We start from the raw sequence: 19,600 nt of genomic DNA, 5'->3' as shown, positions 1-19,600 counted from the left end.
GCCTACAATATTACAATACAATAAATTACAAAAAATTATCAAATTTATACATGGAAGGTGATGATCATAATTACAATGAGTGAGAAAAGGCCCGAGACATCAACATGTTTTAAGCTCAGATTTAAAAGTACTTCAAAAGGACCTAGGTGTTTCTATATGTATTCATAAATACCTCAGACAGTTTCGCTATTCCTTTTGGTGGAGAGCGTGTTACGTGGGGGTGTTTAAACAGTTGATAATGACCAGCTTGAGCTCTGTTGATAACCAGTTGTTTTCGGATACTACGCGCTAGTCTTGCTGCAAGACATTTCTCGTTACTAGCGATGCGGGCGCTGTCGGTGAGTTGGCCACACTGTGTGTGAAAGGAAAACGAGAAACGTCTTGCACCAAGACTACGCGCACGAACGGATCCAAATGCTGTCGTATAAGTCATAACAATGCAACACATGGACGTACAGAGCTCAAGCACGTCGGAAAACGGATAAGTTTTTACACAGAGTTTCTTACTTTGTTACGCCTTTAAAGGGTCTATGTAACTTTTGTAGGACAAAAAACACAATGTTCACAGATTTACACTAAACTTACACAGTTTGAAGATAATGATAGTAGAAAGCTTCCCTGAAAATATTACCTGTTGAGGTGCTTAAGTTTTTGGGAAATGAGTAAAACAATGTCATGAAAATAATTTTCGTCTCATGAGACGAAAATTATTTTAATCATTTACAAACGTATTTTCATGACATTTGTTTACTCATTTCTCAAAAACTACAGCACCTCAGTAAGTAATACTTGAAAGGAAGCTTTCCACTATCATTATCTTCAAACCCTGTAAGTTTAATGTAAATCTATGGACATTTTGAAAAAGTACCCTAATCATTTAACCAAAAAGGCATTATGAATGGGAATAAAAGAGTAGTGACTGATTCTTAAACTGCCGTTTAAAACCTTGCAGGGCCGTTGCCGTGCAATAATCACACGGCAACGACCCTGCCAGTTGTAAACGGCCGTTTAAGAACTCGTCGCTACCCTTTTTAGTACACGGATGAGAAATTTCAGACTTTTATCAGAGGTTTTCTTTTAGGTTGTTCCGTAGGTCATTGGTTCAAATCCTGTTCTAGTAAATTTGTCTTTGTTCAACCCCAAAATCATTTCAAATTTACCCAGTCAGTTTCCCTTGTGGTTTAGTATTTGTTACCATTATATTGAATATTATTATTCATTATTGCTTGATTTGTTTTGAAGGCGGGGCAGACCCAGCGGCCATCAGGGATGGGTGAGCTAGACAAGGCCCAGATGGGGATCATTCCGGCTAACACACAGCTCCAGACGTCGCTCATGGTGACTGCAGGAGATACTAACAAACCTGTGAGTACACTAATAATAATAATAATAATAATTATTATAATGGACACTTAATAAAGCGCCAGTATCCGCCGCAAACGGCGCTCATGGCACTACTCCACAAAAAAACAACTATAAGCAATGAAAGTAGCAAACAACAAAATAAAAAAATAAACTTAACAAAAAGCATCTCTATGAAAATGAGTTTTTAAACTATTCTTGAATGTGTTGAGCGATTTGGAGAGTTTCACAGTGTCCGGGAGGGAGTTCCAAAGCTTTGGTGCTGCACTCTGAAAACTTCTCTACCCCCATACATGTTTAGTTGTGTTTTCCTGGAGGAGTTTGTGTTTTGTAGACCGTGAGCCACGATGTCCTGGGGTGTATATCTGCACAAGATCACTTAAATATGCTGGGGCATCACCTTTAAGATCTTTAAAATAATGAGGCACAGTTTATATTTAACCCTTTGTTGGATGGGGAGCCAGTGCAAGCCGGCTAGCACTGGTGTGACGTGTTTCGTTTTCTTGGTGTAAGTGATCATCCTTGCTGCAATATTCTGTAATCGTTGAAGGCGAGAGAGTTGCGTATTGTTAATTCCGTATAAGAGCGAGTTGCATGCATCTACGTTGGATGTGATGAAGGCATGGACAATGGTTTCAGCAGCTTCCCTTGTGAGGTGATTGCGTATTCTGCCAATGTTCCTGATTGACATGAAAACAGACTTAGATGTTGCTGTCACCTGGCTTTCCATTGTCATAGCTTGATAAAACATCACACTATTCTGGTATAGACCCTCTTGCATGTGATAGCACACTCTCAAAAAGGACCCTCACTGGGCTCCAAAAGCGCCCTCACTGAGGCCCAAAAGCGCCCTCACTGATGCCAAAAAGCACCCTCACTGAGGCCCAAAAGTGCCCTCACTGAGGCCCAAAAGCGCCCTCACTGAGGCCAAAAAGCGCCCTCACTGAGGTCCAAAAGCGCCCTCACTGAGGCCCAAAAGCGCCCTCACTGATGCCAAAAAGCGCCCTCACTGAGGTCAAAAAAGCTCCCACACCGAGGTCAAAAAGCGCACGGCAGCAGACAACACTGTGAGAGTACGATCAAAACAAAAATTTGTTAACGTTGGGAGCTGCATTATTTCACCAAAATGACGGATCTTTGAGGAATATATGACGACCAAAACCCACCGCAGAAAAATGTATGCCGCCATAGAATGTGAATCTATTGAGATTAGTGGCTTCCTGCAGGTAAGATTTGAGTTCTGAAGCTTTGGAATTTTCCGCCCCAGAAAAATCCCTAATAGTTAGGACTCTGTATCCGTGTACAGCACAAAGAAAGAGTTCTATATAGGGACCTTAAAATCATGATCCATCCCAACATGGTTGATTGTGTCTATGTTAACTTGCATGATTCTTTCTGTTTTCAGCCCCATGTTGAGCTCTCCGTGTCTACAACTAACGACACAGTTGTCAGAGCCATTCTGATCTTTGCTGAAGGAATCTTTGAAGGGGAGAGCCATGTGGTGTAAGTCAAACAGACATCTTAACTCAATCAGGGAACAGACAAACTGAGGAAAATCTATGAAGAAACTATCAATAAATAGTAAACTTGCGTGTACAACCATGTGTAAATCTCCTTTGTGGGAGTGTTGGCTCTGAAAGAGACCACACCTTAAATTTTCTAATTATCAGACCATGCAAAGCTTCATGCAATACTTTGTAGAAAATTTGTTGAGGGCCTTTGCGAAACCAACAGCTTCGACTTGGGCTCCAGCTTAGGCTCTGTCCGTTCTTTTTCAAAGTGTGTGCTTTTGATGTAGTGTTTGTTAGCCATAGCCAAAGTCAAAGCCTTTGGTTTCAACAAGGACCCTGGTTATCCCACAACAATAACAAATGGATACCGTTTTTACCAAATTCTATAGGATCGACAGTCAACCTACATACTAGTCTGGTAGCTTTGATAAACTCAATTTAAAAACTCATTTGTTTGAAGCTGCTTGTTTGTAATCTGCTCGTTTGTAATTGTATCTTTCACTCATTGTATATTTTATTGTTCTCTTTATGCGCTTAGAGGCTTTTGCATTAGGCGCTTTACAAATGTCTTTATTTTAATATTATTATTATTATTTTTAATACAATAGTGTTCTTGTGAAAGATGAATCACTTTAAGAAATATTGTCACAAATGATTTGTTTGGATTCAAAGTACCTCTAGAGCACTATGCGAGTATTATCTTGAAAGAGCAGACAACCTGAGTCAACTTTTCTCCTTTGTTTTTCCCAACCATCTCACCAACAGTCATCCCAGTGCTCAGAACCTTTGCAACTCAGTCAAAGTCCAAGTTATTCCTCCCAAAGATGTACCTGTTGATCTTCACATCAAGGCGTTCGTTGGAGGCAAATCCAGGTAATGCAGGAGTAATTACTTATAGCATTGTATTTTTGACCGCGTGAGGTCGCTCTCAATAGTATTTGTATCACTCCTGCACACTTGATACACGATTTGTCCTGCACAGTTTTTTAGACACAATCGTTTGAAAAATAACATTACTTTTTTGGATAAAAGTATTCTTTAAAGGAAAAACAAAAATTATTGTAAATGGTAAAATTATAGTAGATGATCAAGGTTACAACCTCTTTCCCACCCTAGGTCTGTAGCCAGCCTCTGTCTTTTCAACAGATATTTTCGTGTGAAAATAGCCACAAGTTTGTCCGACCCACTTCCTCCTGTTAGAATGTTTCAGTGTGAAACCAGACTTTCTGCTTCTTCTCACCCGTACAGTCATGATTTGCTGAGATGTAGAACATGGAGCCATTCCAACAGCTTTATTTTACGTATGGCTTTACATATTGCATCTCTTTTGAACTCCTTGCCTGATGCAGGTATCCCTCCGCCTTAAAATTAGGGCCCAATTTCATGGTGCTGCTTAAAGGTAAGCAAATTTTCATGCTTACTTTAGCAGACAAATTTGCTAAGGTGCAAGCGTATTTCACAGATTAGCAGAAAAATTTGGCGGCCATATTGCGCGTTTACCATGGATTTGCATTGTGATGTCATTTATGTTCGTGCGGTAAGCACCAGAAGGTTAGCATGCCTTTTCGTGTGCTTAAGATTAGCAGCGCTATGAAATGGAAATCGCGCAGTAAGCACAAAGTCGGCCGCTAAGCAGCGATATGAAATTGGGCCCTGGACTGTTTTACAAGGAATATCAATTCATACCATCATCACCCTAAGTTATTTTTCATACTACACTTAAATAAAAACAATTCGTGTAGCCCCTTACCAAGAATGGCTTTTAGCCCCTTGTTTGGGGCAAAATTCAAAAGGAAAACTTTCTTACTATTATTTTAACCTGTGATGTGTATGTATTTTTTTTTTCAGCAACCAATACCATGTGTTTGAGTTAACAAGGCAGCTACCACGCTTCTCTATGTACTTGCCATGTCCAGAGGATACACCAGAACCAAAGAGCAGTGTTTCCTTCACTGTCAATGAAAGAATCCAAAGGGTATGTTCTTCTAAAACTAATTCACACTTTAGATTTGTTATAACTCCCTCCTTTTTTTTCCCGCGAGACTGATACAGGTAGAATTGTGGCAATTGCCCCCAAAACCTCAAATTTCACGATGACCTTGGCGGCTCGGAGCTCTTGGAAGGAGCTGTAGTGCCCCTCGATAAAGTACCTTCTTCAAGGCCATTGTTTTTATTTATTTATGAAAGATAACTTAGGGGTGCTGATGGCAGGAATTGCTTTTATTATTTTTTTAGCAGAAAATTGTAAAGCACCCTTGTCTGCTTTAAAAGTAGCTGTATGAAACCTGTCCATGGTCACCAAATGACTAACCATTTTGGATCCACTTTTTCTAAATTGGATTTCAGGGGCCAATTTCTTATTGCTGCTCAACTGTACACACTTTTTTTGTGCTAACTATTGCTAAAACATTTGCTTAAGCTTAAGCGAATTTCATAGATAAGCAAACTCTTTAGGCGGCCGTCTTGTGCATTATCCATGGATTTGCACCCGATGGTTAGCATACCTTATCTTGTGCTTACGGTAATAGCAGCGCTATGAAATGGAAATCACACTGTAAGCATGAAATTGGCCGCTAAGCAGATTTATGAAATTGGGCCCTGTTAATTTGATAATGTTCTCTTTGTTGTCACCAAACAATTAACTATTTCAGATCCAGGTAATTCCAATGGTATACCCCAGCTGTTTTGAATCTGTTCTATAGCCGTGCGTGACACTTGTGTCCTTAAGCAAGACACTTAACTATTGCTTTGTCTTTCGGATTGGACGGAAAGCCATTGGTCCCATGTGTTGTGTTACGCATGTATAAGAACCAAGTGCACTTTTGGAAAAGAGAAGGGGTTCGTACCGGTGTTCCTGGCTGTGGCTGCTGTATGCGCCGTAGCACCTTGTAAACCCTTATAAGGTGCTAAATAATTGGGTCTCAAAATCCATCACTGCAATTTACCTATCATTCTGAAAGTTTGTATATACTCAGCACTTTGAGTATCTTGTTTGGTAGATATGCGTGCTATACTAAGATTCTGATGTTATTTTTTTATGTAGAAATTGTAACGGCTTTATTTTCTGTCTTACACCTGTCAATTTTGTCCTGTTAGTTTTGTCCTGTAATTTTAATGTCTGTCTGTTTTTTTGGTCTGTCTGTTCATAGGCTGGGGAACAAAAGCTGTGCTTCTCCCCGAACCTAGATGTTGCCTTTTGTTTAAAGTTTCACCTTTTAATATATTTTATATTTACATTAATTTTGTCAATATCACCCTGTATTATACACTATTTGCAACATTGAATAAACGTTTATACCTACCTACATATCTATCTATCTATCTATCTAAAACAAAAAATGTATATATATATAGTCAGTTTCCCTTGTGGTTTATTATTTGATATATATATACATATATATTTATATAAGACTTTGATATTATTACTCTCTTTATTTTTGTCCAGGTCTTGATGTGGGTCAATCAGAATTTCTTGTTGAATGAGGACATTACCTGTAAGGGTGAGCTCAACATTGGCTTCATATCGCTGCGTGGTTCAGGACCAGTGTTTATCAACATGCAGACCAATGGACTGGTGAGAAACCTGTTTTAGTTTATTGGTTTTTACCCATACACCAATGTGTGTTAGCACTGTATACTCAGTACTTTCCCAGAGTCCTGTGAAAAAATATCACAGGCATGTTACTTGGGTGGGTTTCGAACCCACGACCCTTGCAATTCTAGAGCAGTGTCTTACCAACTAGACTACCGAGGTTGCCCGGTAGCTAGAGGCAGTTTCGAATCCTAGCAGGGGGTACCACAACCATATAAGAGCTGTTAAATTTACATCGGGGATAAAGAATATTAATTGTGGTTTTTACCTATACTGTTTTAGTTTGTCGGGATTCAAATTAAAATCAAGTCAACAATTTTGTTTCCATATTGTTGACAAAAAAATTTGTACAATAATTTAGGTCAAAGACCGTCAAGAATAGTAGTTAATAACTGGACGAGAAAAATTATTAATAAGGACCAAAAATGAGTAATGAAATGAAAATAATACAGAGAAAACCAATGGGGGCATTTACAGAAGCCAACAATTGTTTTTTGGAATGTCCACTTACAAATTGTCTTTGTTAAACCCCAAATCACTTAAAATTAACCCTGTCCTGTTTTCTTTGAGGTTTATTTAAGGCTTATTTAAGGTGTGTTTGTGCGGCCATTTTGTGAGTTGACAAAACAGCATGGGGTAGTGTTCAATAAACACAAAACTCCAACGTGTGTTTCATATTCAACGCACGCCACGCGCGTGTCTCCTTGCGGTCCCATCGCGTTTGTGCAAGAAGCATCACCAGTGCGCCCTCTAGTTCTTATAAATAACTCTTTGTTCTAACCCAAGCTCAGGACAGAGCCTTGCATGTGGGTTGGGTTTTCAGTCCCTACCTGGTTTGTTGGTTTTCTTTAAATGAGGGTTTTCCTTTCACATATAAAACTTAACATGACTTTAAAAGCTTCCTAATAAATAACTATCTAAATCATTGTAAACTTTCATATCCTAAGATACTAAGTAATACTGTAAACTACTCATAATTTGAATATACTTATAAAACTTTGTAAAATGTGTAAGTTTAAATGTAGGGCAGCAATGAAATAAATGTGTGCAAATACAAATACAATACAAACATTTTTTCTAATTTCCTAATTTTCTCATTTCCTATTCATTCTGTTATTGGCGCTAACGAAGGACTCTTCGAGGTGTTTATGAAGTGTTATTGTTTGTGTTGCTGTATTCGATCTGCCGCTTCCCTGGTTGTATCCTAAACTTGGGTGTGATCCCTGGCTATACAGCAATGAACGGTTGTGTGGCTTCTGACTTACACTCCCGAAAAAAATAGATTTATTGACAAAATCAGTAAACCCCAAACATAGAGCCAGATAGCTCAGTTGGTGGAGCGAAGAATAAATATATTGACAAAACAGCGAAACCCCCAACAAAGAGCTAGAAAGCACAGTTGGTGGGGCACCAGCACCTATCCGGAGGTCGCTAGTTCGAAATCCCACTCTAGTAAATTTGTGCCACTCCAAGTCATTTAAAACTAACTCAGTCAGTTTCCCTTGTGGTTTTTGTATATATCAGATCTGCATTAAGACGGACGACATGGATCTAGCTGGAGACCTGATTCAGGCCATTAGTAATTTCCTTGGTATTGAAGACCTGCAAGTCATCGCCGACTTCCCAATGCACATGGAGGAACTCAACAATGTTCTCATAAAGGTCAGATTTTTAAAGGAATTTTCCCACCTTTGTTTTGGTTTAAAGCCATTATACACTTTCGGTAAACAGTAATGTCCAAGTCCCACACTTGGTGTATCACAACTAATATATAAAAAAACAAACCTGTGAAAATTTAGGCTCGATCGGTCATCAGAATCGGGAGAAAATAACGGGAAAACCCACTCTTGTTTCCGCGCGTTTCGCTGTGTCATGACATGTGTTTAAAATAAATCCGTAATTCTCGCTATCAAGAATTGATATTGTTTTAATGTTTTCTCAAAAAGTAAAGCATTTCATGGAACAATATTTCAAGAGAAGTCTTTCACCATTACCTTCTGTAAACCCTGTAAATTATTTGTAAATCTTTTAACTCTTTTTTTTTTGTACCGAAAGTGTATAATGGCTTTAAAGGCACTGGATACTATTGGTTCTTAATCAAAACAGTTGTTAGCATACAACTTACTCGGCTTAACGTCCTGTCTTATGGACCCTACGGAGTTTACAAGTAGAAGTGGTAACGAGCAATGGTTGATAGTAAAAAAAAAAAATTCTCAAAAAATCTCGAATTCTTGCTTATATGCCTAGTCCGCAATGACAAAATGTCTTCAGTAGTCGTCTGTTCTGTATCATTTGAAAGCATAAAATCACCGAAAGTTGATTCACCCAAAATCTGAAACATGACCCATGCCTGAATCACCCCTTTGGGGGATTTTTGACCAAAAACCCAAACTCAGAAAATTAACAATAACTCTCAAAGTTTTGCGAGGATACCCAGTCCGCACTGATGAAATGTCTTTAGTAGTATCTTTTGTATCATTTGAAAGCATAAAATCAACAAAAACTTTTTCTCCCCAAATCTGAAAAATCGACCCATGCCGGCATCACTGATTTTTTTTGAACTTTTACCAAAAACACAAATTCACAAAATTCTTTAAAAATCTCAAACTTTCGCTAGTTTACCCAGTCCGCACTGCCAAAATGTCTTCAGTAGTATCTTTTGTATAATAGACATGAAAGCATAAAATCACAGAAATTTTTTCACCCCGAATCTGAAAAATCGCGGCATCACAATTATTTTTGGATTTTTGACCATAAACACAAACTCACAAAATTCTTTACAAATCTCAAACTTTTGCTAATTTACCCAGTCCGCACTGATAAAATGTATTCAGTAGTATCTCCTGTATCATTTGAAAGCATAAAATCACAGAATTTTTTTTTTCACTCCAAATCTGAAATATCGACCCATGCTGGCATCACAGATTTTTTTGGATTTTTGACCAAAAACACAAACTCACAAAATTCTTTAAAAATCTCAAACTTTCGCTTATATACCCAGTCCGCACTGACCAAATGTCTTTGGTAGGATCTTCTGTATCATTTGAAAGCATAAAATCACAGAAATTTTATTCACCCGAATCTGAAAAATCGACCCATGCCGGCATCACAGATTTTTGGGGATTTTTAAACAAAAACAAAAACTCACAAAATTCTTTAAAAATCTCAAACTTTCGCTTATATACCCAGTCTGCACTGATAAAATGTCTTTGGTAGTATCTTCTGTATCATTTGAAAGCATTAAATCACAGAAAGTATTTTCACCCCAAATCTGAAAAATCGACCCATGCCGGCATCACAATTTTTTTTTGATTTTTGACCAAAAACGCAAACTCACAAAATTCTTTAAAAATCTCAAACTTTCGCTTATATACCCAGTCCGCACTGATAAAATGTCTTTGGTAGTATCTTCTGTATCATTTGAAAGCATAAAATCACAGAAATTTTGTTCACCCCAAATCTGAAAAATCGACCCATGCCGGCATCACAGATTTTTGGGGATTTTTGACCAAAAACTCAAACTCACAAAATTCTTTAAAAATCTCAAACTTTCGCTTATATACCCAGCCCGCACTGATAACATGTCTTCAGTAGTATCTTCTGTATCATTTGAAAGCATAAAATCACAGAAATTTTGTTCACCCCAAATCTGAAAAATCGACCCATGCCGGCATCACAATTTTTTTTTTATTTTTGACCAAAAACGCAAACTCACAAAATTCTTTAAAAATCTCAAACTTTCGCTTATATACCCAGTCCGCACTGATAAAATGTCTTTGGTAGTATCTTCTGTATCATTTGAAAGCATAAAATCACAGAAATTTTGTTCACCCCAAATCTGAAAAATCGACCCATGCCGGCATCACAGATTTTTTGGGATTTTTGACCAAAAACTCAAACTCACAAAATTCTTTAAAAATCTCAAACTTTCGCTTATATACCCAGCCCGCACTGATAACATGTCTTCAGTAGTATCTTCTGTATCATTTGAAAGCATAAAATCACAGAAATTTTGTTCACCCCAAATCTGAAAAATCGACCCATGCCGGCATCACAGATTTTTGGGGGTTTTTTGACCAAAAACTCAAACTCACAAAATTCTTTAAAAATCTCAAACTTTCGCTTATATACCCAGTCTACACTGATAAAATGTCTTTAGTAGTATCTTCTGTATCATTTGAAAGCTTAAAAACCACAGAAATTTTGTTCACCCCAAATCTGAAAAATCGACCCATGCCGGCATCACAGATTTTTTGGGATTTTTGACCAAAAACACAACCTCACAAAATTCTTTATAAATCTCAAACTTTTGCTTATATACCCAGTCCACACTGATAAAATATCTTCAGTAGTATCTTCTGTATCATTTGAAAGCATAAAATCACAGAAAATATTTTCACCAAAAATCTGAAAAACCGACCCATGCCGGCATCACAGATTTTTTTTGATTTTTGACCAAAAACACATACTCACAAAATTCTTTAAAAATCTCAAACTTTCGCTTATATACCCAGTCCGCACTGATAAAATGTCTTTGGTAGTATCTTCTGTATCATTTGAAAGCATAAAATCACAGAAATTCTGTTCACCCCAAATCTGAAAAATCGCGGCATCACAATTATTTTTGGATTTTTGACCATAAACACAAACTCACAAAATTCTTTACAAATCTCAAACTTTTGCTAATTTACCCAGTCCGCACTGATAAAATGTATTCAGTAGTATCTCCTGTATCATTTGAAAGCATAAAATCACAGAATTTTTTTTTTCACTCCAAATCTGAAATATCGACCCATGCTGGCATCACAGATTTTTTTGGATTTTTGACCAAAAACACAAACTCACAAAATTCTTTAAAAATCTCAAACTTTCGCTTATATACCCAGTCCGCACTGACCAAATGTCTTTGGTAGGATCTTCTGTATCATTTGAAAGCATAAAATCACAGAAATTTTATTCACCCGAATCTGAAAAATCGACCCATGCCGGCATCACAGATTTTTGGGGATTTTTAAACAAAAACAAAAACTCACAAAATTCTTTAAAAATCTCAAACTTTCGCTTATATACCCAGTCTGCACTGATAAAATGTCTTTGGTAGTATCTTCTGTATCATTTGAAAGCATTAAATCACAGAAAGTATTTTCACCCCAAATCTGAAAAATCGACCCATGCCGGCATCACAATTTTTTTTTGATTTTTGACCAAAAACGCAAACTCACAAAATTCTTTAAAAATCTCAAACTTTCGCTTATATACCCAGTCCGCACTGATAAAATGTCTTTGGTAGTATCTTCTGTATCATTTGAAAGCATAAAATCACAGAAATTTTGTTCACCCCAAATCTGAAAAATCGACCCATGCCGGCATCACAGATTTTTGGGGATTTTTGACCAAAAACTCAAACTCACAAAATTCTTTAAAAATCTCAAACTTTCGCTTATATACCCAGCCCGCACTGATAACATGTCTTCAGTAGTATCTTCTGTATCATTTGAAAGCATAAAATCACAGAAATTTTGTTCACCCCAAATCTGAAAAATCGACCCATGCCGGCATCACAATTTTTTTTTGATTTTTGACCAAAAACGCAAACTCACAAAATTCTTTAAAAATCTCAAACTTTCGCTTATATACCCAGTCCGCACTGATAAAATGTCTTTGGTAGTATCTTCTGTATCATTTGAAAGCATAAAATCACAGAAATTTTGTTCACCCCAAATCTGAAAAATCGACCCATGCCGGCATCACAGATTTTTTGGGATTTTTGACCAAAAACTCAAACTCACAAAATTCTTTAAAAATCTCAAACTTTCGCTTATATACCCAGCCCGCACTGATAACATGTCTTCAGTAGTATCTTCTGTATCATTTGAAAGCATAAAATCACAGAAATTTTGTTCACCCCAAATCTGAAAAATCGACCCATGCCGGCATCACAGATTTTTGGGGGTTTTTTGACCAAAAACTCAAACTCACAAAATTCTTTAAAAATCTCAAACTTTCGCTTATATACCCAGTCTACACTGATAAAATGTCTTTAGTAGTATCTTCTGTATCATTTGAAAGCTTAAAAACCACAGAAATTTTGTTCACCCCAAATCTGAAAAATCGACCCATGCCGGCATCACAGATTTTTTGGGATTTTTGACCAAAAACACAACCTCACAAAATTCTTTATAAATCTCAAACTTTCCCTTATATACCCAGTCCACACTGATAAAATATCTTCAGTAGTATCTTCTGTATCATTTGAAAGCATAAAATCACAGAAAATATTTTCACCAAAAATCTGAAAAACCGACCCATGCCGGCATCACAGATTTTTTTTGATTTTTGACCAAAAACACATACTCACAAAATTCTTTAAAAATCTCAAACTTTCGCTTATATACCCAGTCCGCACTGATAAAATGTCTTTGGTAGTATCTTCTGTATCATTTGAAAGCATAAAATCACAGAAATTCTGTTCACCCCAAATCTGAAAAATCGACCCATGCCGGCATCACAGATTTTTTTGGATTTTTTACCCAAAACAAAAACTCACAAAATTCTTTAAAAATCTCAAACTTTCGCTTATATACCCAGTCCGCACTGATAAAATGTCTTTGGTAGTATCTTCTGTATCATTTGAAAGCATTAAATCACAGAAAGTATTTTCACCCCAAATCTGAAAAATCGACCCATGCCGGCATCACAAATTTTTTTTTGATTTTTGACCAAAAACGCAAACTCACAAAATTCTTTAAAAATCTCAAACTTTCGCTTATATACCCAGTCCGCACTGATAAAATGTCTTTGGTAGTATCTTCTGTATCATTTGAAAGCATAAAATCACAGAAATTTTGTTCACCCCAAATCTGAAAAATCGACCCATGCCGGCATCACAGATTTTTTGGGATTTTTGACCAAAAACTCAAACTCACAAAATTCTTTAAAAATCTCAAACTTTCGCTTATATACCCAGCCCGCACTGATAACATGTCTTCAGTAGTATCTTCTGTATCATTTGAAAGCATAAAATCACAGAAATTTTGTTCACCCCAAATCTGAAAAATCGACCCATGCCGGCATCACAGATTTTTTGGGATTTTTGACCAAAAACACAACCTCACAAAATTCTTTATAAATCTCAAACTTTCCCTTATATACCCAGTCCACACTGATAAAATATCTTCAGTAGTATCTTCTGTATCATTTGAAAGCATAAAATCACAGAAAATATTTTCACCAAAAATCTGAAAAACCGACCCATGCCGGCATCACAGATTTTTTTTGATTTTTGACCAAAAACACATACTCACAAAATTCTTTAAAAATCTCAAACTTTCGCTTATATACCCAGTCCGCACTGATAAAATGTCTTTGGTAGTATCTTCTGTATCATTAGTAAGCATAAAATCATAGAAATTTTGTTCACCCCAAATCTGAAAAATCGACCCATGCCGGCATCACAGATGTTTTTGGATTTTTTACCAAAAACTCAAACTCACAAAATTCTTTAAAAATCTCAAACTTTTGCTTATATACCCAGCCCGCACTGACAAAATGTCTTCAGTAGTATCTTCTGTATCATTTGAAAGCATAAAATCACAGAAATTTTGTTCACCCCAAATCTGAAAAATCGACCCATGCCGGCATCACAGATTTTTTGGGATTTTTGACCAAAAACTCAAACTCACAAAATTCTTTAAAAATCTCAAACTTTCGCTTATATACCCAGTCTGCACTGATAAAATGTCTTTGGTAGTATCTTCTGTATCATTTGAAAGCATCAAATCACAGAAAATGTTTTCACCACGAATCTGAAAAATCGACCCCTGCTGGCATCACAGATTTTTGGGGATTTTTGACCAAAAACATAAACTCACAAAATTCTTTAAAAATCTCAAACTTTCGCTAATTTACCCAGTCTGCATTGATCAAATGTCTTTAGTAGTATCTTCTGTATCATTTGAAAGCATAAAAACCACAAAAATTTTGTTCACCCCAAATCTGAAAAATCGATCCATGCCGGCATCACAGATTTTTTTTGATTTTTGACCAAAAACTCAAACTCACAAAACTCTTTAAAAATCTCAAACTTTCGCTTATATACCCAGCCCGCACTGATAAAATGTCTTCAGTAGTATCTTCTGTATCATTTGAAAGCATAAATTCACAGAAAATGTTTTCACCCCAAATCTGAAAAATCGACCCATGCCGGCATCATAGATTTTTTGGGATTTTTGACCAAAAACTCAAACTCACAAAATTCTTTATAAATCTCAAACTTTCGCTTTTATACCCAGTTCGCACTGATAAAATGTCTTCAGTAGTATCTTCTGTATCATTTGAAAGCATAAAATCACAGAAATTTTGTTCACCCCGAATCTGAAAAACCGACCCATGCTGGCATCACAGATTTTTTTTTGATTTTTGACCCAAAACACATACTCACAAAATTCTTTAAAAATCTCAAACTTTCGCTTATATACCCAGTCCGCTCTGATAAAATGTCTTCAGTAGTATCTTCTGTATCATTTGAAAGCATAAAATCACAGAAAATGTTTTCACCCCAAATCTGAAAAATCGACCCATGCCGGCATCACAGATTTTTTGGGATTTTTGACCAAAAACACAAACTCACAAAATTCTTTTAAAATCTCAAACTTTCGCTTATATACCCAGTCCGCACTGATAAAATGTCTTCAGTAGTATCTTCTGTATCATTTGAAAGCATAAAATCACAGAAAATATTTTCACCCAAAATCTGAAAAATCGCCCATGCCGGCATCACAGATTTTTTTGGATTTTTGACCAAAAATCTCAAACTTTCGCTAATTTACCCAGTCCGCACTGATAAAATGTCTTTGGTAGTATCTTCTGTATCATTTGAAAGCATAAAATCACAGAAATTTTGTTCACCCCGAATCTGAAAAATCGACCCATGCCGGCATCACAGATTTTTTTGGATTTTTGACCAAAAACTCAAACTCACAAAATTCTTTATAAATCTCACACTTTCGCTTTTATACCCAGTCTGCACTGATAAAATGTCTTCAGTAGTATCTTCTGTATCATTTGAAAGCATAAAATCACAGAAATTTTGTTCACCCCCGAATCTGAAAAACCGACCCATGCCGGCATCACAGATTTTTTTTGATTTTTGACCAAAAACACATACTCACAAAATTCTTTAAAAATCTCAAACTTTCGCTTATATACCCAGTCCGCACTGATAAAATATCTTCAGTAGTATCTTCTGTATCATTTGAAAGCATAAAATCACAGAAATTTTGTTCACCCCAAATCTGAAAAATCGACCCATGCCGGCATCACAGATTTTTTTGGATTTTTGACCAAAAACTCAAACTCACAAAACTCTTTAAAAATCTCAAACTTTCGCTTATATACCCAGCCCGCACTGATAAAATGTCTTCAGTAGTATCTTCTGTATCATTTGAAAGCATAAATTCACAGAAAATGTTTTCACCCCAAATCTGAAAAATCGACCCATGCCGGCATCATAGATTTTTTGGGATTTTTGACCAAAAACTCAAACTCACAAAATTCTTTATAAATCTCAAACTTTCGCTTTTATACCCAGTTCGCACTGATAAAATGTCTTCAGTAGTATCTTCTGTATCATTTGAAAGCATAAAATCACAGAAATTTTGTTCACCCCGAATCTGAAAAACCGACCCATGCTGGCATCACAGATTTTTTTTTGATTTTTGACCCAAAACACATACTCACAAAATTCTTTAAAAATCTCAAACTTTCGCTTATATACCCAGTCCGCTCTGATAAAATGTCTTCAGTAGTATCTTCTGTATCATTTGAAAGCATAAAATCACAGAAAATGTTTTCACCCCAAATCTGAAAAATCGACCCATGCCGGCATCACAGATTTTTTGGGATTTTTGACCAAAAACACAAACTCACAAAATTCTTTTAAAATCTCAAACTTTCGCTTATATACCCAGTCCGCACTGATAAAATGTCTTCAGTAGTATCTTCTGTATCATTTGAAAGCATAAAATCACAGAAAATATTTTCACCCAAAATCTGAAAAATCGACCCATGCCGGCATCACAGATTTTTTTGGATTTTTGACCAAAAATCTCAAACTTTCGCTAATTTACCCAGTCCGCACTGATAAAATGTCTTTGGTAGTATCTTCTGTATCATTTGAAAGCATAAAATCACAGAAATTTTGTTCACCCCGAATCTGAAAAATCGACCCATGCCGGCATCACAGATTTTTTTGGATTTTTGACCAAAAACTCAAACTCACAAAATTCTTTATAAATCTCACACTTTCGCTTTTATACCCAGTCTGCACTGATAAAATGTCTTCAGTAGTATCTTCTGTATCATTTGAAAGCATAAAATCACAGAAATTTTGTTCACCCCCGAATCTGAAAAACCGACCCATGCCGGCATCACAGATTTTTTTTGATTTTTGACCAAAAACACATACTCACAAAATTCTTTAAAAATCTCAAACTTTCGCTTATATACCCAGTCCGCACTGATAAAATATCTTCAGTAGTATCTTCTGTATCATTTGAAAGCATAAAATCACAGAAATTTTGTTCACCCCAAATCTGAAAAATCGACCCATGCCGGCATCACAGATTTTTTTGGATTTTTTACCAAAAACTCAACCTCACAAAATTCTTTAAAAATCTCAAACTTTCGCTTATATACCCAGTCCGCACTGATAAAATGTCTTCAGTAGTATCTTCTGTATCATTTGAAAGCATAAAATCACAGAAAATGTTTTCACCCCAAATCTGAAAAATCGACCCATGCCGGCATCACAGATTTTTTGGGATTTTTGACCAAAAACTCAAACTCACAAAATTCTTTAAAAATCTCAAACTTTCGCTAATTTACCCAGTCTGCACTGATAAAATGTCTTTATTAGTATCTTCTGTATCATTTGAAAGCATAAAATCACAGAAATTTTGTTCACCCCGAATCTGAAAAATCGACCCATGCCGGCATCACAGATTTTTTGGGATTTTTGACCAAAAACTCAAACTCACAAAATTCTTTATAAATCTCAAACTTTCGCTTATATACCCAGTCCGCACTGATAAAATGTCTTCAGTAGTATCTTCTGTATCATTTGAAAGCATAAAATCACAGAAATTTTGTTCACCCGAATCTGAAAAATCGACCCATGCCGGCATCACAGATTTTTTTGGATTTTTGACCAAAAACTCAAACTCACAAAATTCTTTAAAAATCTCAAACTTTCGCTTATATACCCAGTCCGCACTGATAAAATGTCTTCAGTAGTATCTTCTGTATCATTTGAAAGCATAAAATCACAGAAGTTTTGTTCACCCCGAATCTGAAAAACCGACCCATGCTGGCATCACAGATTTTTTTTTTGATTTTTGACCAAAAACACATACTCACAAAATTCTTTAAAAGTCTCAAACTTTCGCTTATATACCCAGTCCGCACTGATAAAATGTCTTCAGTAGTATCTTCTGTATCATTTGAAAGCATAAAATCACAGAAAATGTTTTCACCCCAAATCTGAAAAATCGACCCATGCCGGCATCACAGATTTTTTGGGATTTTTGACCAAAAACACAAACTCACAAAACTCTTTTAAAATCTCAAACTTTCGCTTATATACCCAGTCCGCACTGATAAAATATCTTTGGTAGTATCTTCTGTATCATTTGAAAGCATAAAATCACAGAAATTTTGTTTACCCTGAATCTGAAAAATTGACCCATGCCGGCATCACATATTTTTTTGTTTTTTTTCCAAAAAAACTCAAACTCACAAAATTCTTTAAAAATCTTAAACTTTCGCTGATATACCCAGTCCGCACTGATAAAATGTCTGCAGTAGTATCTTCTGTATCATTTGAAAGCATAAAAATCACAGAAAATAATTTCACCCCAAATCTGACAAATCGACCCATGCCGGCATCACAGATTTTTTTGGTTTTTTGACCAAAAACACATACTCACAAAATTCTTTAAAAATCTCAAACTTTCGCTTATATACCCAGTCTGCACTGATAAAATGTCTTCAGTAGTATCTTCTGTATCATTTTAAAGCATAAAATCACAGAAATGTTGTTCACCCCGAATCTGAAAAACCGACCCATGCCGGCATCACAGATTTTTTTGGATTTTTGACCAAAAACACATACTCACAAAATTCTTTATAAATCTCAAACTTTCGCTTATATACCCAGTCCGCACTGATAACATGTCTTCAGTAGTATCTTCTGTATCATTTGAAAGCATAAAATCACAGAAATTTTGTTCACCCCGAATCTGAAAAACAGACCCATGCCGGCATCACAGATTTTTTTGGATTTTTGACCAAAAACACAAACTCACAAAATTCTTTAAAAATCTCAAACTTTCGCTAATTTACCCAGTCTGCACTGATAAAATGTCTTTATTAGTATCTTCTGTATCATTTGAAAGCATAAAATCACAGAATTTTTGTTCACCACGAATCTGAAAAATCGACCCATGCCGGCATCACAGATTTTTTGGGATTTTTGACCAAAAACTCAAACTCACAAAATTCTTTATAAATCTCAAACTTTCGCTTATATACCCAGTCCGGACTGATAAATTGTCTTTGGTAGTATCTTCTGTATCATTTGAAAGCATAAAATCACAGAAATTTTGTTCACCCCAAATCTGAAAAATCGACCCATGCCGGCATCACAGATTTTTTTGGATTTTTTACCAAAAACTCAAACTCACAAAATTCTTTAAAAATCTCAAACTTTCGCTTATATACCCAGTCTGCACTGATAAAATGTCTTTAGCAGTATCTTCTGTATCATTTGAAAGCATTAAATCACAGAAAATATTTTCACCCCAAATCTGACAAATCGACCCATGGCGGCATGACAGATTTTTTTGGTTTTTTGACCAAAAACTCAAACTCACAAAATTCTTAAAAAATCTCAAACTTTCGCCTATACACCCAGTCCGCACTGATAAAATGTCTTTAGAAGTATCTTCTGTATCATTTGAAAGCATAAAATTACAGAAATTTTGTTCACCCCAAATCTGAAAAATCGACCCATGCCGGCATCACAGATTTTTTTGGATTTTTGACCAAAAACTCAAACTCACAAAATTCTTTAAAAATC

General features: G+C 36.1%; 1 protein-coding gene across 1 annotated transcript in view; it reads left to right on the top strand.

Moving 5' to 3' along the window:
• The window catches only part of LOC139954265 (BBSome complex member BBS2-like), a 46,329-nt gene that overhangs the window by 9,570 nt on the left and 17,159 nt on the right, over positions 1-19,600 (top strand). Inside the window, exons 10-15 of the mRNA XM_071953995.1 lie at positions 1,243-1,365; positions 2,768-2,865; positions 3,639-3,746; positions 4,722-4,848; positions 6,319-6,447; positions 7,990-8,127. Coding sequence (XP_071810096.1) covers positions 1,243-1,365; positions 2,768-2,865; positions 3,639-3,746; positions 4,722-4,848; positions 6,319-6,447; positions 7,990-8,127 — 723 coding nt within the window. The remainder of the gene's footprint in view (positions 1-1,242; positions 1,366-2,767; positions 2,866-3,638; positions 3,747-4,721; positions 4,849-6,318; positions 6,448-7,989; positions 8,128-19,600) is intronic.

The sequence above is a fragment of the Asterias amurensis genome, chromosome 2 (assembly GCF_032118995.1).
Source record: "Asterias amurensis chromosome 2, ASM3211899v1".
Lineage (NCBI taxonomy): Eukaryota > Metazoa > Echinodermata > Asteroidea > Forcipulatida > Asteriidae > Asterias > Asterias amurensis.
This window is presented reverse-complemented; position numbering and strand designations above follow the sequence as displayed.